The sequence below is a fragment of the Muntiacus reevesi genome, chromosome 4, assembly GCF_963930625.1.
Source record: "Muntiacus reevesi chromosome 4, mMunRee1.1, whole genome shotgun sequence".
NCBI lineage: Eukaryota > Metazoa > Chordata > Mammalia > Artiodactyla > Cervidae > Muntiacus > Muntiacus reevesi.
The window spans coordinates 43,981,256-44,006,536 of record NC_089252.1 but is presented as its reverse complement, the minus strand read 5'-3'; the positions used below and the strand labels follow the sequence as shown (position 1 = coordinate 44,006,536).

At 50.1% G+C, this 25,281-nt stretch overlaps 1 protein-coding gene across 1 annotated transcript in view; it reads right to left on the bottom strand.

The window, feature by feature from the left end:
• Window positions 1-25,281, bottom strand: part of ARK2C (arkadia (RNF111) C-terminal like ring finger ubiquitin ligase 2C) — a 100,483-nt gene that overhangs the window by 9,091 nt on the left and 66,111 nt on the right. Inside the window, exons 2-3 of the mRNA XM_065935165.1 lie at window positions 3,294-3,609; window positions 1,537-1,647 (exon numbers count right to left, since the gene is read on the bottom strand). Of these exons, the coding sequence (XP_065791237.1) occupies window positions 1,537-1,647; window positions 3,294-3,609 (427 nt within the window). The remainder of the gene's footprint in view (window positions 1-1,536; window positions 1,648-3,293; window positions 3,610-25,281) is intronic.

Here is a 25,281-nt window from a genome sequence, read left to right as displayed (position 1 = left end):
AGGAGATTTAAAGCAAGCTGGCTCACCCGCAGCCGCAGCCGCACCCCTGACATCTCTGCAGCATCACCCTCAGCGTGTCACCTGACCCTCCCACTTGCCACGTGGGACCCCGTGTGGATTCAGATCCCTCAGCCGCACACAAGGACCCTGGGTGCTCTGTGTGCTGAAGTGAATTAAATTGAATTGACTTGCCTGCCGAGGGACAGAATTTCATCCAAGCAACAATTAAATCTTCCTAATTTGAATCTGCTAATTAGAAAAAGGCTGGGCTGAAGCTGGCTGTGGTACAATCTCTTAAGGAAGTGTTAAATCTAACAGAGAAAACTGGAGAACTAGTGAGGGCTGGAGATGATGGAACCTGTGAAAACAACCCTCTCCTGCACCTAGAAGCAAGTTTAACATCCAGTCATCCAGAACTGCCCCTCAGAACTGTTCCTGGGTGTCCAGCCCTGGGCACGCTTCCAAAGCAACCATTGCTCATGAAAGTCAGCCTGACTAAATGGCTGAGTAATGACACTACTGTATGTCTATTTTATAAATAGTCCATTCCCTTTCGTTGAGGTTTTTTTGTTTTTACATTCTTTTAAAGAAAAAATATTTTTTTAACCTCAAAGTTGTGAGAACGGCACCAAAAATTCCTGGTTATCCTTCATTCAGATTCCCCAGATGTTAAAGTTTTACTACTTTACTGCATTTCTTTTTCCTTCTCTCTCTCCATTTATCCATGCCTACATACCTACTTATATATACCCATACACAATTCTCCATAGATTTTTTTTCTAAACTATTTAAAAGTAAGTTGCAGGCATGACACCCTTTACCTCTAAGTACTTTCGTGAACTGCACATCTTTTTTTTTCAAGTGTTCAGGTGTTTGGATCTGACCCTAGGTTAGGTCAGCCCTCCCTGAGCTAGAACCTGTGAGTAGGGTGGGACCAAAGACCCAAAACCAAATGGTACTGCATCCCAGGGCAAGAAAGACCTCTGTTTTGAGTGCAGATTGTGGGAAGATTTCACAAGGCCCTGCTGCCTACAAAGACCCCTCAACGAAGCCCTCAACCTCTCCCCAGGCCTTGCCTCCAACCTGGCTGGTTCTATCTCCCTGAGCCTCTTTAGCCTGGCTGGCATGCCCTGGCACTTCTCTCTGGACTCCTCAAGGCCCACTCCCTCCAGGAAGCCTTCCCTGACCATCATGCTAGCTCCTGAGACTCTCCTATCTGCCCTCCTCCCAAGGACCGTTGGTTCACAGCACTCCCTGGACTTGGGAAATGCGTTGCATCCCTGTCAGCTCCTCCTAGGCAGAACCACAAGAACCAAGCCCCAGGCTGGGCACGTGGTGGCACTTAGCCACATCTGAGCTTGCTGCCAGAACTGGGGGCCCCTGGGGGCCCATCTGGCTCCACAGGTGGCTGGGGACAGGGCAAAAGCTGGGGCTGGAAGACTAGGACGTCTGCTTCACTGATGTGAAGGAGACAGGCGCTCCATGGATCAGGCAAGACCCTCCTCTCGCCCTCCCCCAGGGGCCCCAAAGACTCACCAGTCAGTGCCCTCAGCCAAATACCTGGGCTGAGGTGTCTGTAGTTGGTGGCCGAAGTCGAAGCTGGGGTGGAGGCGGTGGGGATGGACAGACACGCGCTCCTGACTCCGCCTGCACCAGAAGGGAAGGAGGGCCCAGGCGTCAGGGCAGCCCTGGGCCAGCCCAGCTTGCAGGAGCGCTGAGCCCTGGTGGCCCCTGCCCAGGCCTACGTATGGAGCAGTGGCCTTCAGCCCTCTTCCCAAGCTCCAAGGAAGCTTCCTGGGCAGCAGCTCAGACATTCCCGCTGTTTGTGGGCTGCCCACTATGCCAAGGCTGCTCCCTGGGTCTAGCTGCTGCAGGCCTGCTGTCTCACCCGGGCCCTCTGCCTCCTTTGCTCCTTCTACGCCCCTCTGTCCTTGGCGGGTTGTATTCAGGACACACAGACCTGCCTCCTGTGGCATCTCCCACGTCTATGCACCCATACCCTCTGCTGCCACCACACTCTTCTCCTCTCCTCCACCCTTCTCCACACTCTTCCCAGTTTTCATGGCCTAGGACTAGGCCTCCTCCAGGAAGGGCTCCCAGAACACTCCAGATCACAGTGACCTCTGCTTCCTCTGACCTCCTACAATACTCACCTTCTGTCCCAAGCACCCCAGCCTCTACAGACATGAACGCTTGGGGCCTTAAAGATCATCATGTCCAGAGATGCTCAAAGTATGCTCCAAGGACCCCTGGCAGTCCCTGTGACCCTTTCGCAGGGTTTCTGAGATCAAAATGATTTTCATTATAGTACTACAATGCATTTGCCTTTTCACTCTCATTCTCTCACAAGTGAACAATGGAGTTTTCTAGAAACTACATGACATGTGATTCAGCTACAATTCGAATGCAGAAGCAGACTTGAGAATACAGCCATCGTCTATTGAGCCAGGCATTAAAGAGATTTGCAAATACGTAATTTTTAAAAGTCACTCTTTTTACTGCATTTATATCTAGCTATTCTTTGAAAAACATTATTGGTGTTAATATAACTTTGTTATTGTCATTTTAAAATGAATTAACAAGTATTTAAATTTTTTTCAGTTTTTATTTCTAATAGGGTAAGTATCAATAATCATAAGCCACATCAACAAAAGCTTGCTATAGTCCTCAATAATTTTTGAGAGTGTAAAGAATGTCCTGAGACAAAAATGTTTGAGAACCACTTATCTTGTACACTTCCTTCTCTTAACAGTTGAGACTCAGAGAGGTGAAGTGACTTGCCCAAGGTCCCACCGTCAATTCAGCCCTATTTGATTAGTACTGTCTCATTTTACTTTGCATTTACATGGTGGGCTCTTTGTGGTTAGGGCTGACCCAGGGCATCCCTTAGGGACCTCCAGTGTTAGAACCAGATGACCGTGAAGTCTGAGAGGGTGCGAGGGGTCCCCGAGTCTAGTCTCCCACACTGTGCAAAAGTCCACCATGAGCATCCTAGTCCGCTAGTTACCCGGCTCCTGACCAGCTACCCGGGCCATGTGACAAGGACACATACTAGCAACAGAGGGAACCGGTGTCAAGTTAAAGCCGTTCTCCCCACCCGGAATGAACGCCTCTAACCAGAGCAAAAGCTGCCTCCTACAGGGAGACTCCTTTGGTGCCTGACGGCTGGCCCAGCCTGGCCGGGTGGAAAGCAGGGGTCCCGCCCCGGGCCACGCCCCGGCCCCGCCCACCTTCGCCCACGTGGCGCACACACGCCCCGGCCCCGCCCACCTTCGCCCACGTGGCGCACACACCTCGGGTGTGAGACGAGCCGGCGGTGCTGGGCTTCCAGGAGCTGCTGCTGCAGGAGGTATTGCTGGTGCAGGGCCTGAGGTAGGAAGGAGGGACCTGTGACGTCCTGGAACTGCAGGGCGGGCAGCGGGGTCAGCGACTGGTGCAGGGCGCCGCTGTGCTGGTGGGCCGGGGCCATGTGGGCGCTGAGGCCCGGCTGCGACTGCACGGGGTGGGCCAGGGGGAAGTCGGGAGCGAGCTGCTGCGGCTGCGGGGGGCCCAGGTGGAAGTGGCGGCAGGAGGTAGCGTGAGGAAGCTGAGACCTTTGAAAGGGGGCACCTGGAGAAGCAATGACAAAGACTCCATGAGGACTAGCCCTGCTACCCTCGCCCACGGGTCTCATCTCCTCCTACCCGCAACCTGCAGCCCGTGAAACTCAAGACCTTCATTAGAACCCATCGGTGTCATTATTCTTATATACAAATGATCATCAGTGCTGCCTGGTAAAGACTCAGTGCAGAACGTGTTGGAGGGAGGAGGCATATCTTGTTTAATAAATAGATAAGCGTTCTCTTTTAAATTAACACACTAGTTAAAGGAATTTTAAGGTCCCAGGAGACAATTTGGCTTTCTTGAATTTCTCCCAGGCAACTTTATTGATCCTACTACCTTTTAAAATAGATGCCTAGAAAAACAGCCTGCTATGAAGGAGAGCAAGTTTGGTGCCTGGGTTGGGAAGATCCCCTGGAGAAGGAAATGGATACCCACACCAGTATTTTTGCCTGGGCAGAGGAGCCCGGTGGACCACAGTTCATGGGGTTGCAAAGAGTAGGACACACCTGAGCAACCCACACACACAAAAGAAAATTTAGTCCAGCCTAGTCAAGCTCTGAAGCCTTGGCTGGCCAGGACCCAGCCTGCAGAGAGCCCAAATTTCTGAGGAGAAAACAAGTTGTTTTCCATGCAATTTTTAAAAAAAAACCTAATCACACAAAATTTTAAGTATAATTAATTTGTTGTAATATCATAATTTTTTGAAAAGCAAATATTTCCAGCAATAAGCCAGGCTCACGCTTCATTTAATCTAGTCTCCACCACCTTCTAAATAAAATTGACCTTGATAATGAGAAAGTCTTGCAACTTCTCCATAAGCAGAGATCCAGCTCTCAGCCCTGGAGCCCTTTAATAAGGGAGGAAGTAGACTTGGCACCTCAGGAAGCTTTACAGAGGCTTCCTGTTAAATGTGGCAGGTTCAACACATATCTGTTCCTTCCCAAACCCCACTAAAATGAGAGCAAAGGAATAAAGAGAAAATAAACAGACAAGGACAGGGAGAACAGGAGATGTGACATCAGCAGGAAACAAATGTCAACAGATTTCTGGAAGACAGAAAGCAGCTGGAGGAATTAGCAGAGCTGAGAAATTGGAAACAAAGCACCTAATGAAGGTGTGGACTTCCCTATAGCTCAAATGGTAAAGAATCCGCCTGCAATGCAGGAGACCAGGGTTCTGTCCCTGGGTCTGGAAGAGCCTCTGGAGAAGGAAAGGGCAGTCCACTCAGTATTCTTACCTGGAGAATCCCATGGGCAAAGAAGCCTGGCGGGCTACAGTCCATAGGGTTGCAAAGAGTTGGACACGATTGAGCGGCTAAACACACACACAGTGAAGGTGCAGTCAATGAGAAATGGATAGATCTTGCCACACATGCTGGAATGGTGTGGAGTTGGAGGTGGTGACTCCCTTGGAAGGTGGAGAGATGGTGGTGCTGAGAATGGGGAGGCTGGTTGCCAGCCTGTATGAGGAACAGTTCTGCCGTTTCCAGTGCAGTGACTGCCCCTCCCTCGCCCTGGCATTTTGCAGGGAAACTGAGCCAGAAAGGCCCCCGTAGTGGAGGACCAGGGTGCAGCGCTGCGCTCCAATAGGGGGGTTAAGTGAAAGTCTGTGCATGGAACTTTGGAAACCTCTGTTCCCTTCTGTCACTTGCTTCAGTGGATACTGCCCTTCATGTGCCTCTTTGCTCTCCCCCCACACCCCACAGCTCCAGGCTGGAAACCTGTCCCAGAAAGAGCTCTACAGATCCTTCTGGTTGGGAGTACCCAATAAAATGGTAGCGTCCTCAGCCAGCCACTGCATAATAGAGCCCATAAGTTGAAAGGTCCATGCATAGACACAGAACTTCTGGAAGTTTTGGTGACCTACTCTTCAATGTGAACAGACAGCCAAGGATGTCTAGTCTCTTGAGGAAAAGTGAAAAGAGAGAGAGAGAGTATACTAAATTTAAAAAAAAGAAAAAAGAAAAAAACTCAGGAACAGAAGTAATGCAGGGGTCAAAAAAAAAGGGAAAAAAAAGACCAATAAACTTCAAAATATGTATATCAATATCCTCAAAAAAAAAGATATTGGGTCCATGAAACAACTGTAAGCTCCTTTAAAAGGAGCAATGAGGAGACAAGAGAGTGCTTGGAATTTAAAAATATAAGAGGTAAACTCTGAAATTCAGCAGAAGGGTTGGAAGATAACACTGGGGTAATTTCCCAGGAAGCAGAACAAGAAAACAAGGAGATGAGGAGAAAGATGCCAAAGTTGAAGGGTTCAGTCAGAGGAGCCCACAGTTTTTCTAGTAAGAGAGAAAAATGGAGAAAATTATAGGGAAAAGTATTTTAAAAATTTCCCAGAACTGAAGGTCAGTTTCTAGATAGAAAAGGCCCTCTGAGTGCCCAGCAAAATGGAGTGGGAATGGGGAGAACCACACACTGAGGCATCTCCCAGGGAAACCCCCAAGCCTGGGGGCAGTGAGATGATTCTGACACCTTCCAGAGAGAAGGCACACCAGTTGCATTCGAAGCATCAGGAAGCAGGATAGCACCAGATTTTTCAACAGCAATACTGGAAGCTTGAAAACAGTGGAGCGACTGCCTTCAAGGTACTGCAGAGGTGGGGAGGGGGAGATTTTCAATCTAGAATTCTGTGTCCAGCTCAACTTAATCAGGCATGAGAAGAGAACAGGATTGTTTTCAAACATGCAAGGTCTCAAAAAAAAAATTAACTTCTCTGCACCCTTTCTCAAAAAGGTACTGATGCAAACCAAGAGAAAGCAAAGAAATAGGGGGTGACACCTGGAAGAGTGGGGGTTTCCCACGCAGATGGCTGTACAGACCCTCCAGCAACCTTTTGAAGGGGGCAGGAGGGAGGGTGCTCTGGGGAGGCATCTAGGGGGTAGATAAAAAATATAGGATTACCATTAGATTTGGCCACAATGAAATAATACTTGAAGAAATTTTCCAATTTTATAGAGCATTTGGTAAGAATTTATAAAACTGTCATAGAAAGCAGGCAATTATTATATCTAGGAAGAGGAAATATTGTTCAGAAAGTGTAATTATTATGTACCACTTGGTTCAACAGTGAACAATCTCTATATATTAATAATACAGTAAGCATTAATAAACTATTTTAGAACAGAAAAAGACATTTATTGCATAATAAGAAAACAGACAATGTCAAAATTGAAAAATCAACAAATAGCAGTATAAGAATTTATTTAGAAATTTACTTAGTAATTTATGTATTTCAGGAAGTAAATACTTGAAGAAGAGCTGGGAGTGTTGAGCTTCTAGTGGTGAGGCTGGGGTGGGGGTGAAGGGCAGACAATCCCTGTTTTATTAAATATGTCTTGTACTGGAGTTATTTGTCTTTGTAAATGACATGCATGTCACTGATAGGTTTAAAAAAATTTTTTTTAATGAATATTTGCAAAACAAAATAGAACTATAATGTATTTCTGGCTCACTGCAAGTAAGCCAGAAAAGAATTATCTAGAATCTTAACTCCCACAAGCATCACAGATCAGTAGGCCTCCCTGCCTGGTGAATTCTGGCTTCCAGGAGTCCAGGGGCTGTGGCCTGAGCACGCTGGCTCTGGCTTCCTCCTCCTCACTCACCACCATCTATCACCAACATGACCGTAAAAAAAGGAGAAGGCCCACGCAACCAAAGGAAAGAGGGCAAGAGAGGAATGGAGAGCTGTCGAAAGCTAACGAAGTGAAAGACAGCCACGACTGCGGAGGAAAGGAATGGGGTGACAAAAACAAAGAATATTTTGAAGACTCCAACCCACCACTGTCTGTTCAGTTACAATGTGAGCCATATATGCAATCGTAGATTTTCTAGTAGCCCCCTTTAAAGAAGTCAAAAGAGACAGGTGAATGTAATTTTAACAATATATGTTGTATAACTCAGTATATCCAAAATGTTACTATTTCAGCATATACTCAATATAAAAATTTATTGAAGGACTTTCCTGGTGGCCCAGGGGTTAAGAATCTGCCTGCAAATGTAGGAGACATGGGTTTGAATCCTGGTCCGGGAAGATTCCACATGCAGGGCAACTAAGCCTGTGCTCCACAACTGAAGCCCATGTGCTCTCCACGCATTGCAGTGAAGACCCAGCACAGCCTAAATAAATAAATGACATTATTTTTTTTTAAGTATTGGGATAGTTTACATTATTTTTTTTCATACTAAGTCTTCAAAATCCAGTGTACACCCAGCACAGTACATCTGCGGTACCACTTGCAGTTAGCAGCTTTCATGTTGGACAGTGCAGCTCTAAAGAAAGAAGACCAGCTCCACACACAGAGCAAAGTGTTTTAGCCAAGTTTGCTAGCGTGTCTGCCAGTAGCCCCCCTGGCTTGCTGGCGAGATCCACACACCTTAACCTGATCGTCCAGCTCCATCCTCCTGATCCCACCCACCCCCACCAAACCCTCCGCCATCATCCACGCTGGACCACTAGAATCTGCAGACATCCACGTTCCCACTCCGGGGCCATTGCTCACGCTGGTGGCTGCCTTCCCCACCTTTAAAGGTCATGTCACAGCAACTCAAAAAATGCCTCTCCTGCCCACCAGCCCCTGGGGTCGCCTTCCTCCTCTGTGTTCCAACGGAAGGCCCTGTCGCTACCACTCCCTTGGGCTCTGGCAGTAGGTACCTTGGGCTGTGACTTCACGCCTGCTGCCCCTGGCTGACCGAGCTTCGTGTCTCGCTGTTTCTGGACCCCCACACGCCTCCCTGGAGCTGGTGCTCAGTGAATACCTGGCTGACTGACTGCTGGAGGGACTGAGGGAAGGACAGGGGCTCGGAGGGACTGACGTGCTGAGGCTGGTTGAAGGCAGACTGGTATGAAATCGAGAGAGAAGGAAGGCGGCCAGCAGGGCTGGGGTGAGCTCTAGGTTTTAAAGCTGCAGCGCCCAGGGGCCGGTCAGGCGCAGCGGGCAGGCATCCTCCGCCTCGGGCACTGGTGGAATCTCTCCCATCACGGAGAACACCAGCTGCCTTCCTCCCACAGTCCCTTCCTGCCATGAGGGCGCCCACCCTGCGATGGGGGGCCTTTCAGGTTCCCGTGGAGGCCCCTTAGGAAGAAGACCAGCCATCACCCCAGCCTGGAGAGGTTTCCACCCTCCTGTAAGCTGTGCCTCCAACCGATGCCCTGGGCAGTGAACGCGGCTGCCTTCTCTCCTGGGTGGGCAGCAACAATGAACCAAAGTATCTATAGGTCTCGAATTGTTTCAGGCAATTTCTACCTGCAGAAGTCCTTTGACCTCTGTTCTGGGACTCTGTGCCCCTCTCCCCTTTCATCTCCATCCCCAGAGGGCTCCCAGTCGCAGGCGCCCTACTCGTAAGGTAGTTAAAGGCAGGAGACACCCATTCTGGGGCCCCATCCTTTATGAAAGCAGCAGATCGCAGCTGCTGCATTTGGTCTCTAAGAGCAGAGGAGTGAAATTCTTAGGGTACACAATGTGGGCCCCTGGCGAGCCAACGATCAGTGACATCTGAATAACACTTACATCCCAGAGTGCCCCCATCAATAGACAACCTGCAATTTTTCCCATTAGAGTTACTCCTTTGGGTTAAAAAAATAATCTCCAGATGTCCTTGACTATACTGTCCATTTATCTTATTTCCCCAGGGCTGAAATGACATCAGTTGGAAGAATCATCGTGAACTAAATAACATGATTAGGGAGTGGGGGGAAAAAAGAGGGGTTACATTTTTTTGTCTTAAAAAGCACCACATTAAAAGAACACAGCAAAGTATAAGGCACACAGTAGTTTCAGAAATGTGAAAAGAAACATGTGCGTCTTAGAATTCTGGAAACTGGTGCTATCGGGTCCCTCTGAGAGCTAGCTGGGAGCACCTTCAAGCCGGGGTGTTCCCCAGGGCAGGGCTGGGATGGGGCAGGCCACCGTGGGGCCTTGCCCAATGGCCACCTGGCACGCGCAGGCACCCCACAAGAGCTGGTGTTTGACCCGTGCCTCGTGGGCGCGGAGCCAAAAAGGCTGGCAGCGGGAGAGTGCGTGGATCAGAGGACAAGCCCCATGGGGAGGGGAAGGTGAAGGAGAAGCAGAGGATGTGGGGGCCACGGGCTGTGGGCCAGGTGGGTGGAGAGGACAGTGCAGAGGTCTCGCGTCTCTGGAAGGTTCACTGATGCTCATCTGGTAAATGACAGAGCGGAGACTTGAACCGAGGCCTTGACTGAAAGGCAGTCATCAACGGGAAGGAGGGGCAGAGCCAGGGAACCAGGAGGCTTGATAGAGTGAGAGGCCCTTCCGAGGAGGAGAGCAGGGCAGAAACAAGGCCCGACACCCGGAGCGTCCTCTGGGCCAGGTCCGGCTTCCTGGGGACAATGGGACGGAGACAAGGGGGCAGAGGAGGCAGGTTGGGAGCTGAGAGGAGCCAGGCTGGGAAGTCAGGAAGTCAGGGACGGCGGTGGAGACAGTAGAGCGGTGTGGCCGGACGGGCTTCTGCAGAGCAGGCAGCGTCCTGCACTGGAGGGATGTTCTAGCTGAATTCTAACCTGCACCAGCTTGATCACCTCAAGGAAAAGGGGCTTTCAGCCTCCAGACCCCAGAGCTGAGAGGCACTGTCTTCAAATCCTCAGACCAAGAAGGAAGGGAAGGAGCAGGCAGTGCTGGGGACAACCACCAGAGGGACCAGCTGCCCACCTCATGGCCCCTGGGATAACGGCCTCCTGCCGGTGGGGACCTCGGGGACAAAGCTGCAGGCCCCCTGGCCAGCCAGGCCAAATGTCCCCCACTTCTCTCACGGATGGGTGCAGGACCCTGGGAGAAAAGGATGGAACCAAACCCTCCTGGGTCTCCAGGGAAGCTGGCATTTCCCCCCCTCCCCAGGCCAGTTCTCGGGCGCCAGTTTCCTGTTGTCCTCTGGTCATTGACCCGCCTCACTCTCCCTCAGGAGCGGAGGCAGAACAGGAGGGCAGCGCCCACAGCAGTCGGAGGAGATGGGAGGGCCAAAGAGACCCCCTCCCGCAGGCCCTGGGATGGAGGGATGGAGATCAGCTGGCCAGCCGACCCGGGAGGCTGCCGCTTGTCTCTGCCGAGCGCTTCTTGAAGCCAGGTCTGGAGCCAGAGTCTGGTCCTCTCTGAAAGCCAAGCTCTCAAGTGGCAAAGAAAATCGGTCTTTTGAAAGCAGATTTCTGCCCACAAGCAGCCAGGAAGAAGGCCTCTGGTACTGAAGAGGCTTTCAGAGCCGGGCAGAGTTACCCCGTGGAAGGGCTCAGTCGTAAGGCCAGGGTGCCTCCCCTCGCTGTCAGATCTGGAGGGACATTCCACTTCTCCGGGCCTCAGACTGTGACCCACAATGATGCCACCCCGTCCTACACACTTGCTAATGATTCTCAGCTGTGGGGTGGGGGCACGGCAGGCATCTTCTGGCTCAGCCTCTCCTCTGGCTCGTGGGGGACCCCGGGGCAGTCACAACACTCGGTTCACAAGGTCTGCTGTCCCACGTCCTGCTGGGACAATCCTGTGTGTGCCATGTCCAGCACAGGCAGTGAGCTCGAAGCGGTGAGAGGCAATAGTCAACCTGTGCTCACTTTCAAAATCCTTCCAGTGGCTACTGTGTCATTCTATAGGCAGTTTTGAGCAATCTGTCCCTTGTTGCAAACACCCTTTCTGGCCTTTCTCTCGCTCTCTCTGCTCCCTGTGACCTTCTCTCTCACCTCTCCTGGACCCCTGAGGCCTTATCTAACCCCTGACCCCATACTCTGCCTCCCAAGGTTGCCTGCATTCTGTCAACATTAAACACCCAGGGCAAATGTTAACTCTGGGATAGAATCTCCCGCTGGATTTGTGGGAATACTTCAATACTGTTATACTTTGCATTTCATTTCTGCACAAATTTTATCTCTAATAGTTGGCTGTAAAGTGAGTGATTTCAAGACAAATACTATGCAGTAAGTGTCCTTTGTTCATAGAAGGATTTAGGAAACTTCCAAGAGGGGAGGGAGAGAAAATGAAAGAAAGGGAAAGAAAAGCAGGGAAGTGGGAAGAAGAGAGAGAAGAAAGAGAGAAGGAAAGAAAGAAGAGAAAGACTCATTATCTTAGAAACGTTTACTATTAGATTATTAGCTAGTAAGGAAATACAAGGGCTTCCGTGGTGACTCAGATAGTAAAGAATCTGCCTGCAATGCAGGAGACCTAGGTTTGATCCCTGAATTGGGAAGATCCCCTGGAAAAGGGCATGGTAACCCACTCCAGTCTTCTTGCCTGGGAAATCCTAAGGACAGAGGAGCCTGGCGAGCTACAGTCCATGGGTAGCAAAGAGTCAGACATGACTGAGCAACTAACACACACACACACACACTCACGCACACACACAAGGAAATACACAACTGCACGGAATCATTGAATATATGAGTTAAATGAGGCTCAGAGACCACACAGCGTTTGTTCTACAAGATGAGGATCTGGAGGAAGCTGGGAAGGAGTGGAGGCTTTTCGAAGGACTTTCAGTCGTTATGGCCAAGGTGGGACTGGAGTCCCGGCCTCCTGAGTCCCCGTGTGATGTGCTCCACCCTGTACTGCACTTCAGAGTCACCCCACCCAAGCACCAGCTCCTCATGTGCCCACACCGGTCCACACGCAGTGCCCAGAGAGGAGCCCAACTGCCCAGGCCCCAGGGGTCTCCCCGCCCCTCCCCGTCCCCCATCCCCATCCTAAGCCTCCTCTAGGAGGAAGCCTTTCCTTCCGAAGGGAGTAACCGAGGGGTGACAAGGACCAGCAGCTGCTGCCCGTGGGAGCAGTGACATCTGAATCTCTGCTGTGACAGATGCTGAGGCGTGGCCGTGGTGGCTGATGTTGCTTAGGCCCACTCAGTCCACCGAGGCCAGCAGCCCCAGGCCTCTTCCCTGGCCTAAGAACAAGGCCCAGCTTTTTGAACTAGGCCAAGGTCTTTGCAGCCCATTGGGTCCTCCTGGCAGAAGGCAACTGCTGCTTTGGCGAGGTCCCTGGGAATCCTCCCTTGTAAAGCTTTGGCCCTGTGATTCACAGTTTTAACTGATAAAGAGGGATGGAGGAAATCCAAGGGTCCTGGCACCAATTCTGGGCACCCATGGACACCTAAACTGAAGTCTGATGAGGAGACCAGGACTGGGAGAGGACTTGAGTTGCCCGAAAGGAGCTAAGGAGTCCAGGCATGAGCAGTGCAAAGGAGACGCTGGGTCTGGGAACAGCTCAGACAAAGGGAATTGCTCTTTTTGGTGGATTTGGGTCAATGTTAGGAAGACAGTTCTTAGAATTCACTTGTCCTCCAAAGTTCGTCATCACTGGGCATGTCCATGCAGAGGCTGGGCAGCGGCCTGTGAACACTGGAGAGGGAAAGAGGGCCCCTTCTGTGCTCACTAGGAGATGATGCAAATTCATTGCAGCGTCTACCCCCTGCCTGAGCATTGGTAGGCCAAATTGGTCTTTGGAGGCACAGAAGGTCTTTTCTGGGTGATGGGGAAAGAGGAAGGAACACGACAACAAGCAGAGAGCACTCCTGAGTACTCAGGGTCCAGACCTGCAGGTGCAAGGAGGAGGATCAAGCCTCAGGCAGGCGACCAGCAACAGACTCCCTTCTCTATTCAACACGGTCCCAGGAGCCTCCTCTCCCTCCGCACTGATACAGCTCAGAACTTTGGTTTCATGCATCTTCTGAGCCTCCCAATGACCCCCACTGACTCCTCCATCCTGGGACATGTTCAAGTTTCACGCTGCTAGGTAATGCGTCCTTTGTGATCCTCTCAGATGCAGGATGCTTGGGGAGATGATACTGGAAAGATGGAGGAGGGTGCAAATTGTGGGATGTCTGAATGGCAGGACCAGGGTGTCGGGGTATACCTCATGAGACAACTACTTCAGAGCAACCCAGAGAAATCAGAGATGAAGAATATGGATCATCTGCCCAGAACCTAGCTTCCTAGGCTGTTCTTCCTGGCTTCCTTACTTACTCCAGGTAAACGGAATTAACCTCTTTTGATCCAGTTGCTCAATCCAAAGAAGAATATTCCCTGGCTCGGCTTCTCGGTCTGCTTTCCTTCCTCTGCATAGTTTGGTTTCCTGACCAACGGGAATAAACAGGGCTTAGAAAGGAAATGATATGCCCAGAGGGATTCTTTACCGCCAAGAGCAACTTTGTGAATGCTTCCCCAGGGCCAGGCTTTGATCTCTAATGAAAAGCTCAGCTTCTTCCGAGGAACTGAATTCCTGGCTCTGGTGGGAGGGAACTTTCCATCCTAAGGAAACCTGCTTGCCCATGGGCATGAGATAATTAAACAGCAAACTTCCGGGAAACAGTAAAGGATCAGTGCTCCAGTTGTGGTCACAGACCAGGAGTAAGGGAAGGGAGCCCAGGAGTGGGAGGTTGGCTAGAGACAGGATGCATTACGGAAGACAGTTTTCCAGGCATCATTCATCCCGGAAGATGCCTTTATTTTTTAATCTAATGCCGATGAGCTCTATAAAAATATTCCCACCAGAGTCATAAAAGGGCATTTTGTAGAGGCTACCTATGGTTAGGAGACCTCACTCCCTGGGCAAAGGACCAAGCTCTATTTCATGCACCTGTATTCCTAGTGCATGGCACAGATCTTAACATGTAGTAAGAACTCACAGAAGAAAAAGGGGAAGGAATGGAGGGAGAAAAATGAACATGTAGGCAATAACATCTTGCTAAAAACCTTGGGAAGTGTGCAAAACAGCCACCTTCCAGCATTTCAGCACTTGAGGCTTTTCCATGGTGGCAGAGGCATAAATGCAACTCAAGGAGGTAAGATGTAAGATAGAAAGACTGATCTGAGAGATGCTGCAGACAGGAGGATTGGGAATTCTTTCAAAGAGTCTAGGGGCCCAGTTACCAGTCACCATGGACTGAGGTGGCCCAGCACACCCAGTGGTCAGTGTGAACAACAACCAACTAACCCAGAAGAAGATACAGTTTCAGATCTAGGACAGAAAGCCTCCTGCCATTCCTGGCCAAGGAAGGAGGGGTCTACACTATTGATGGCATTGGTTAACTATCTTGTAAACCATATATAGTTCCTTCTAGGTCATACTTGTCTAATATTTTTGATAAAGATTAAAGTAAATTAAAAACAAAAATCCAAGCCCCAAGAACTTTCAAGAAGTGCCAGGGCAGCTTCCTGGGCCCACCTCACATGAGCATTGCCTGGTGCACAAAACGGAGCAAGTTCAGAAAGCTGCTTCACCTGGGCTCTCTTGAGATCTGCAGAATACACATTCAGTTCAGTTCAGTTGAGTCACTCAGTCGTGTCGGACTCTTTACGACCCCATGAACTGCAGCATGCCAGGCCTCTCTGTCCGTCACCAACTCCCAGTGTTTACTCAAACTCATGTCCATTGAATCAGTGATGCCATCCAACCGTCTCATTCTCTGTTGTTACCTTCTCCTCCCACCTTCAGTCTTTCCCAGCATCAGGGTCTTTTCCAATGAGTCAGCTCTTTGCATCAGGTGGCCAAAGCATTGGAGTTTCAGCTTCAACATCAGTCCTTCCAATGAATATTCAGGACTGATTTCCTTTAGGATGGGCTGGTTGGATCTCCTTGCAGTCCACAGGACTCTCAAGAGTCTTCTCCAACACCATAGTTCAAAAGCATCAGTTCTTCGGCGCTCAGCTTTCTTCATAGTACAACTCTCACATCCATACATGACCACTGGAAAAACCATAGCCTTGACTAGATGGACCTTTCACGTGACACCCACATAAAGGCCTGGCCCTGTGCATACGTTGGGCAGGACTGAGACTAACCTCATTCCTCGGCTTTCTTTTTCCCCAGGAGAATCCTGTTCCTTCTGCCTCTGTGTTCCCCTGCACCTCCTCTGCCCTGCTCCCAGCCTGGCTCTCAGGGCCCACTCACTGTGACGGGCAATGATGGACTTGCAATAATGGCTTTTCTCAGGAGTGGTTATGTTTTAGCAAGATCATACCATGAAGTCCTAATGATGGAATTTCAGAGAGCAGCCAGTGAGTCTTGGCATGGGAAAGTGGGGAGAGCCCAGTCTCTCCCTGAAATTAAATTCCGAAGGAGTCAGAAGCAATTAAATTACATTCCCAACTGGTTCTACCCATGGGCACATTGGTCTGGCACCTGGGATGTGAGTGCAGGGGGGTGGGGTTGGGGGAGGGGAGGTGTGTAAAGAAAGAGAGAGGAAGGAGGGAGGGAGGGTGTTGGTTAAAATCCGTGAGAGCTGAGAAAGGAAGGCAGGAGACTGGCTGTGGGAGAAAACAGGAAGGGGGATGTCTGAAGGGAGAGGGAAGAGAGAGGTCGAAAGGGAGATTATACTCGCACCATCTCAAAACAAGCAGGTTCCAGATCCTCAAACAGCAAAGGCCCATCTCGGGTCAGCTCAAGGGACTCTGTAGGCCCCTCTGGGGCCCCTGGCTTGGCCTGTGATGGCTCCTGCCTCCACCAGCACGATGGGGCCCCCAGGCAGGCCATGTCCAGCTGTGCCCATGTCTACTCTACTCATCACCTGCTATCCTGCACAGTTATCATCTCAGGCCAATGTCCCTTTGATCAAGTCACCCCAACTGGACCAACAGCCCCCAGAGGCCAAGACTGTTCACTGGGGAGCAGCTGAGTCACTTCACTTCTTAGCTCTGCGCTGAGATTCTGAGCAGCAAAACGAGTGCATAGGGCCTCACCTGGCCACCTGGCAGGCTGACCATAAGACGCCACCTGTGAACATGCCTTACAGAGGACAAGCACTCTCACCCTCCACCAGGCGGGGTGCAGAGAACAGGCTCAGGGAAAACCTTCTTCCAAGCCCCCTCTCCCCCCATCAAGCTTCAAGCACAGTCTCTAGTGGCCTCCTGGCTCCTGGGGTGAGCTCTGGGACACCAGGGACACCCAAGGAATGTCAGTTATAGCATTCCCACTGGAGCCAACAATTCTCCAGGAGGGAGTCATTGCTTTGAATTAAGCATCACTCACTCCCACTTTTAAGATGCAAACCTTCCCAAGAGGGTAGCACATTAAGTCCTTACTGTTGGGTGTGGATGAACCTGCAAGACTTTCTGTCTGTCCAGAATGAATGAAAAGATCATTGAGATGCCAAGTGAGGTGGGAAGCCTGGGAAAGAAAGCCTGACTTTATCTCCTTCACAACTCTGCCCCAGCAGTTCTGAGGATGGACGCAGCCAGCGACAGGTCTTTTGCTGTCTGGCCACATGCATTTGATTGGCCAGTTGCACTTGACTTTAAGCTTGGCTTATCCACTCACCAGATATTTACTGCATGCCTATTACTTGCCAGGAACTGTTCTAACGTTGAGATGCAGCCGTGAATAATAGTCAAAAACATGTGTCCTCGTGGGACTATAATCTAGTCCTGCACTGTCCTGTGTGGTCACCTGTGTGACTGTGTGTGACTGTTCAGCATGTGAAATTGGCTAGTCCAAATTAAAGGCTATCAGTGTAAAATAAGCACCAGACTTCAAAGGTGTTGTACCAACAAAACATTGTAAAAAATATTAGAAACTTGGCAAATTGCTTTCATGTTGAAATAACAAGTTTTGGATATGCTGAATTAAATAATGTATCTATTAAAAATAAATTCCATACTTTTTAAATGTAGCTGTTAGAAAATGTTAATTTATATTTTTCTTACATTATAGTGGACAGTACTTTACAGTATAGTGTATACTCACAGTATAGTGGACAGTACAGTCTAGACAGTAAGTAGGTATATCAGAAAAAGTGTCATTTATCAATGATGATAAAAGCAATGAAGAAAACAAACAGGGAAGGAAGATGAGTAGGGGAAGTTAATTTTTCAATAGGATGGCCAGACAAACCTTCACTGAGGTGACTTTTCTGTAAAGAGCTGATAAAGCATGAAGATATCAGAAGAGTTTTCCAGGGAGACAGAACTGCAAGTGCCGAGATCCTGTGGTGAAAGTGACCCTGGCATTGAGGAATATCAGGAGGCCAGTGTGGTTGAAACAGAATGAGATGAGGGGCAGAGGGGAATGGTAGGAATTTAGGTAAGATAAATATTGGGGGCTCAATAAATGTTGGGGCTGTGCAGGACCTTGTTGGCCATTATAGGATATTGGATTTTACTCTGAGTGAGATTAGCTCTTACTCTTAGTGAGAAGCCAAAGGAAGGTGTCTGAGCAGAGACGTGACAAACCTTGACTCCCTCTGATTGCCATGGTGAGAACAGGCTACAGGGACCAAAGGGCAGAAGCAGAGACCAAGAAAGATATGGTTGTTCCTTGGACCAGGGTGGGAGTGGGGCAGAGAGATAAGAGGTAGTCAGATCTGAAACATATGTCAAGGGTAGAGGTGACCGGATCTGCTGATGGATTGGACATGAAATGTGAGAGACAGAAGACAAGGATTCCAGATCTTCTGTCCTGAGCAATAAGAAGGATGGTATGTTAACAGTTTGCTAAAGTGGCTCCAATCCTTCCCTCCTGGTATGCACACACCTTGCAAGGTGACTTTGCAGCCCCTCCCACCAAGAAGCATAATCTAGTTCCCTACCTCTTAAATCTGAGCTTCACCATATGACTGACTTTGGCCAATAGAACGCAGTGGAAGTGACAACATGCCGGTTCTGAGCCTGGGCCTCAAAAGACCTTGCTGTTTCCATTCTCATTCAGAGCCCTGTCCCTCCCATGTGACCAAGCCCAGGCTAACCCAGTGGAGGATAAGCAACCATGTGAAGCAGAGATAAGATTCTAGCTGAGACCACCTTAGACCAGTCTGTCCCAACTGATTGTAAAAATACAAGTGAACCCAGTTAAGACCAAAAGAACTCCCAGCTGGGCCCAACCCAAATTCAGTTCAGTTCAGTCACTCAGTCGTGTCCCACTCTGTGACCCCATGGACTGCAGCATGCCAGGCCTCCCTGTCCATCACCAACTCCCGGAGTTTACTCAACCTCATGTCCAAATTATCAACTCACTAAATTGTGAGCTGAATAGATGGTTGTTTTAAAACAAGCTTTGGAATAGTTATCATGCAGAAAAATACTAACAGATACAGATGATATTGCCATTTATTGAGGTGGAGACTCAATTTTTAAGTATGCTGTGATTGTTTTGAATGTGAGTCTGGATGCTTAGAGAACAAAATCCTTGTCTTCTCTCCCTGAAACACTCAGAGTACCCTCAGGAAAGGACTAGATGGAATCTGGGTGCTCAGTGCACACTTGGATGGATGGATGAATTCATTTGATAGATGACTTATTAATAGTCTCCCCAAGGACCAACCAGTTCCCTGAGTAACCCTTCCCTTGACAAAGCCAGATGAGCTTTAAATGCTTCCTCCCCGCCACCAACCGCCTGCTACTCCGTTGAGAGTTTGCAGTTGAACCTTGACTTCCTAGAGCTTCCATCAGTAATAGCAACAGAGAGCTGAAACCCACAGATCCGTGTGTTTCTTTGAAAACACGAAGCACTGATTTCTAGCCTGTTTTGACCTCCCACACCCAGCCTTTTCCCAGATGTGCTGGCAAACAGACAAATCAATTGTTTGGGATTTTTCTTCCTCACCACCCCCATGACATGTTAATGAGCAGGGGAAATGCCAACAGCAAAGTCAAAAGGGCTGAGGGCAATCCCCAGCCGTGAGTAGCCAGCTGGTGCAACACTGGGTGTCTTAACTTTCCCCCCAGGGCTGGTGTCCTTTTCCAGGGCTTCAGGCACTGTTTTCTGCTTCCCTGTCTTTTTTCCACCGATGGTGCTCCAGGTCCCTTAAGAACCCACACTGGTGCCACTGTGATGCTCTCAGTAATGTCGGGACATCAGGTCATCTCTTACAAAGCATCTCCCAGGTGCAGCCAGCCCCACAACCATCCAGCTGGATGAATTAGAAGACTATCCCCATTTTAGAGATGAAGTAACTGGGGCTCTGAGAGCTGGCAGATTCACCCCACACCACTTGGCCCATGGCTGAGTTTACAGCCTGGTTTTCTGATTCCAAACTGGTCTTTCTTTCATTATTGGCACCATCAAAATATGTTCTCAATAACGGGCCAAATACACTGAGGAAGGAGGTAAAGGGGCTCCTTAGGCAGATTGTTGGTAATTTTAGGTTAGGTCTCCCAAGGGCATATAACCCAGTTCAGTTAAATTCTGGCTGCAGTCAAGCAGGCCTGGGGAGGGTGCACTTTAAAGAGACTCGGGGACTCTCCCAGGCGGAGACTGCACCTGCCTGCCTCACTGGGGCTCCAGCAGTCATCTGAAGCTAGAGGGGAGTCCAAGAGCCAAGAATAATGGCCCATCACCAGGTTCTTTAAAAGACTTGTAGCTCTGATCAGGCCCTGAGCCCATCCACAGTCCCCACTTGAAAGGGGGGAATAGACGAAATGAAGATGCTTATTGGAGGCAAATTGGCCCCAACTGAACCTAGTAGGGTCTCTTGGGAGACCCTCCCCAGCTCCTACTGCACCCCTCCCTCTCCTCCAGGGCAGGGGACTCCACAGGCTGTCTGTCCTTCTGGAGTTTGGGTGTGTGGAAGGATTGAGTGTATGTGAGTGTACATGTAAGCCCACAGCCTGTCCCATGGCCTGCTGGGACTAGTCAGGCTTGCCCGTTAGCAGTGCCTACACATAGTCCAGGTCTGCCAGGTCAATTGTTCTTTATTAAATACTTTCTCTATACCCAACACAATATACAAGGAGTGAAGCATTTTCCCTCATGGAAGCAGTGGGATATACCTGTCTGGGGAGTCAGTCAAGTTGCATTTAAATGGATCTTAATCATTCGCTTGCTGTGTGGCCTTAGGCAAGTAGCCTAATCTCTCCGAATCTCTGCTTCCCAACCTGCAAAATGGGCATAAGGATATTGCCATGTCTACCTCCAGGACTGTCATTTGAGATACACATCTTGAAAACTGACTTACACATAATGAGGCCTAGTTTCAAAGATGTTACAACAAGCACATAAGTGAGTAGAACCTGAGGGTGCTGGAAGAGTCTGAATTATACTGTGTGGGTTAGATTACAACACATGTGCAGCAAAAGTATCAACAATAAGCAAATGATTTCTGGAAGGATCATGATTCCCCATGAGGAGGGAACTTGGGTGGCTGGAGGGGGGCGAGGGAGGGAAATGGGGTTTTCTCTGTATGGGTCCTTTTGTGCCACATGAACTTTGAACCATGTGTATATATTATGTGGCTATTAAAATACAGAAGAGTCTTTACGAATGGATAAGGAAGCTGTGGTACATAAACACCGTGGAATATTACTCAGCTATTAAAAAGAATTCATTTGAATCAGTTCTAGTGAGATGAATGAAACTGGAGCCCATCATACAGAGTGAAGTAAACCAGAAAGATAAAGACCAATACAGTATACTAATGCATATATGTGGAATTTAGAAAGATGGTAACGATAACCCTATATGCAAAACAGAAAAAGAGACACAGATGTACAGAACAGAATTTTGGACTCTGTGGGAGAAGGCGAGGGTGGGATGTCTCGAGAGAACAGCATCGAAACATGTATATTATCTAGGGTGAAACAGATCACCAGCCTAGGCTGGATACATGAGACAAATGCTCAGGCCTGGTGCACTGGGAAGACCCAGAGGAATCGGGTGGAAAGGGAGGTGGGAGAGGGGATCGGGACGGGGAATACATGTAAATCCATAGCTGATTCATGTCAATGTATGACAAAAACCACTACAATATTGTAAAGTAATTAGCCTCCAAGCAATAAAAATAAATGGAAAAAAGTAAAAATAAAAAATAAAATACAGAGGAGTCTTTAAAAATAAAATAATAAAAAATGTCCATATAGCAAAACAGGAAAAGTGGTCAGTCTTCAGGGTTGCTCTGCTCCCCTTTCTCATCCTCCCCCTCGTTCACCCCAGGGTCCCAGGACCTCCCATGACTGTCTCCCATTCCTCTTCCCAAGTTTCAGCTGTTTCTCTCCACTTAGAAGACCAGCAAGCTGAGGTGCAAAGAAGGTAAACACCTTGCTGTCCCACCTGCCAGCTGGCAGGGCTGAGGCGGGGTGGGTTTGGGGTCAGTTCTCTAGACCCCAGAGAGTCTCCGCCGCCACCCCTAACCTCTAACTCAGATCTGCTGAGAAGCCGCGGCGAGGCCGTGGGCCCAGGCCTGTCTGACAGCCGCGGAGGCGTACTCTGCAGTGGGAAGGGTCTTCCCCTCCAATGTCACCACCCGTCTGCTTCGGGGGAAGGCTGGGTTCCAGTGATGCTGCTTTCCAGAAGGTGTTTGCGGTGTCAACTTGGGAATCAGAGCCCTTGGACAGGGTTAGGCAGCTGCCTTATTCTAATTCCATTTGGGAGAGAAGAGGCCTTGGCAGACTTCCCAGCTTGCAATGTTTTAACCAAACAATTTTAAAAACGGAGTTCAAGACCTGTCACCCGAAGCAACAAGCCTTAGCGACATGCCTCGGAGCCTGGCTCCCCCCGGCCACGGCCGGAAGGCCGGGAACACCTCCAGCTTCTCAGAGAGAGGGCCGTGTTGAACTTGGACTGTGCCTCATCTGAAGTAACCCAAGGCCTCAGGAGGGGCTTCCCTGGTGGCTCAATCGGTAAGGAATCTGCCTGGAATGCAGGAGACCCGGGTTCAATCCCTGGGTTGGAATGCAAGAGTCGGATACGACTTAGCAACTAAACCGCCAAGACCTCAGGAGTTTGGTGGTTGGGGGAAGTGTTTGAGAATCCTTGCCAGGAGCAGGGAGACCCTGCCAGTGACCTTGGCCAGGGGCCACCCTTTGGGCCCCTGTGGCCCCATCTGTAACGGGCGCAGCGGCACGTAGCCCGCAGGCCTGGTGTCTGGAGCACGGATGGCACGTGCTCCATGGTGGCTGCTGGCAGTGTCTCCACTTCCACGACAGCTCCTTCCAGAGGCGGCCTGTCCTCCTCCGAGAGCAGGGGCTGGTCCAGCCCTTCAGCAATTGCCCTTCCTGTCTGCATCCCCTGGAGGGAGAACGTGACACGGCCAACCTGTGGCTCAGAGAGCCTTCCACCCTGGGCTGCAGCTACTGCAGAAGTTGGGGAGAAGAGTGAGTGTGAATCCACAGACAAACGGTGTGTAACTGAGCGCTGGCCTCCCGGGAGCCTCTCCCCACCCTGCGCTACACACAGGACGAGGCTCAGCTCCCAGAGGGAGGTTGGCAGGAGGGTGCCTGCTCTCTGCTCTGACTTCCGCCGTCTTCAGAGCTGACAGGCAGCTATGAGCTGCTCCTGAGAGTCAAAGACGGTGGCAGACACGCAGGGGCATGTTTGCCTGCAAGCTTAGTGGTGAGCCTCTGGGCTGCCAGGCAACCAAGAGACAAGGGTTGCTGGCTTGCCTCCGGCCTGTGAGCAGTCAGCCCACCCCGGGATGGGTCCCCCACAACCCTGAGACCCCTGGAGTCCAACCTTTCCCAACCAGGACGTGTGGTCATGGCAGGGTTCGTGGACAGTTGCCCGGTGTGAGATCTGATTCTCAAGGATGGGGGTTGGGACATTGAAACGTGTGAGCAGGGGGCTGTGCTGTGATTCCCAAGGCTCTGAGATGAGCCATTCCCTCCCGCTGAGCTTGAGATCTGCACTTGGGGAAGAGAGGGCGTTTAAAAATAGCATGACTGACTTGAATACCTCTGCTCCCTGCCTGCTGCAAGTCAGATCCAATTACTCTGCTGACAAGAGGCTTTTAGCCCAGGGAGCCTGGCATCCTGGATGCCACTCCAGGGGGCAGGACACCATGGTACCCTAGACCCTCCTCCTCCCAAAGGGCACCCAAGGGGCCAGGAGAAAGGGACCAAGGAGATGCAAAGATCACATACCCACACGGCCCAGCCCAGGATCATCATTAGGACACATCCAGCTACTAGGTTGAATCTGGTTTCCTCAAACACCCTCCAACTTTTGTTCACATTGGGTGAACCATCTTAAATATCTGGCTCATGCCTGAGATTCCAGCAGGAGAGCTTCACCCTTTGGGAATTTCTCTCGAAGATCCAAGTGACCCTCCCTGGGATGGGTACTTGACCACAGTTGAAGACACACATAGAATGCCAACTCCATGAGGCAAGGCTTCCACGGTCTAGTTCACTACTTGCACACAGTCGGTACTTAACTAGGGTGTGTTGAATGGACCAGTGGTAAAGGGGATTTGACAGGAAAATGCAAATGACTCCATGCAGGCCCTCTTGAAACCATCAACTGACCCACGTTTCCTGTAAATCATGGCCACATGGCATCACCTCATCAGCGAAGGCCTAACCCAGGGGCCTCCAGGAAACCTGTCTCTTTCCTTTCTCCAGTCAAAGTCACTGCATCTTTCAGCAAACTTGCCCAACCCAAAGTCACCTGCCACTGACCCCGTGAACCCAGCAAAGGCTAGAGCTGCAGCTCTCTCCTGCAAGGCCTCACCCACCTTCTCCGGGAGCAGTCCTCTCCTTTCTCCTCCGGTTCTCTCCCTCCCTTCAACTCTGGAAATGATTGGATGCTAGGGGAATGCAAACCAAGAGAGCTGCCCCTGAGGAGCGGAGGAGGGAGCCCGGAGCCATCAGGCCTGTGCTGCATGTCTTGTCTCTGACACTCGTCAGTTCCGCCCCATGCTTTGTGACAAGGAGCCTGTCTCAGCAACTTCCCTGGGGTGGAGGCGGGGTCTTGATCATCTGCACCTGGCACACACTGGTGCCCAAGAGATTCATTAATGAGTGTGTGTGTGTGTGTGTGTATGTGTGTGGTGGAGGTGTCCTGTAAACATTACAAAGGCACATGTAGAAAATCAGGGATTGCTTGCTGAACACTTAGTAGCCTGGACAGTTGAGGGAAGGATTCATAAAGCTAATTCACCGTGTGCCACATCAGTGATAAAAATGGGGGGACAGCGGCGGTTCCACTCTCTGGGTCTGTTTCACTTCCTCTGTGATGGATTTGCACTTGTCTGTCTGTCAGGAAGGCCCTCCCTCAAGCTAAGCCAATGGACAGTTATTGGTGACAGCTCTGAGTGTTTCCAGGCAGGGCTCCAGGTCACAAGCAAGATTGAGGCCCTAACCACCTCCCCGAGGTAAAATTCCACCAAGAATCAGGAGTCTTGTGAAGCTACTGAGTAATGAATGATCCTGATCCTGAAGACAGAACACTGGACCTAAAGGGTCCAGTACCAGGACCTAGGGGGGCTCTGACCTTCACCATAACACACATAGCTGGCTGACCGGCTCCTCTTCCTCCACGCTGACTGTGGGGAGCCAAGTGTGTGGATGCAGAAGTTGGAAGGATGACGGTGGCTGGCATTTCACAGATGAGACATTGAGCCTCTAGAACTCTCTCTCATTCATGCATTCTCATTCTCTCTCTCTCTCAATGGGACCAGCCAAAGAGCAGAAAAGCAGAGTGCAAGGGGAGGAGCATGAAGCCCAAACCAGCAAAGCATTTGGTGCCTTAAGAAATGGAGCTGAAGCAGATCAGGACCCTGACAGCATGTAACCGTAGAGGTGGAAGATGTATCAGCAGGATCACCAAGAACCTCCCACCCACCGCCCCCTCACCACATTACAATTTGGCACTAAGATTCCAGTTTGGTGCAACCTCAATGGAGAGGTTTGGCAATGTCAGTGAAAATCATAAATACACAACCCTTGTCAACAGGCAACTCCATCTGTCATCCTACATGTAAATGCATACAATTCCATAAAGATATGCGCACAAAATGTGCACCGTTGCTTGTAAGTACA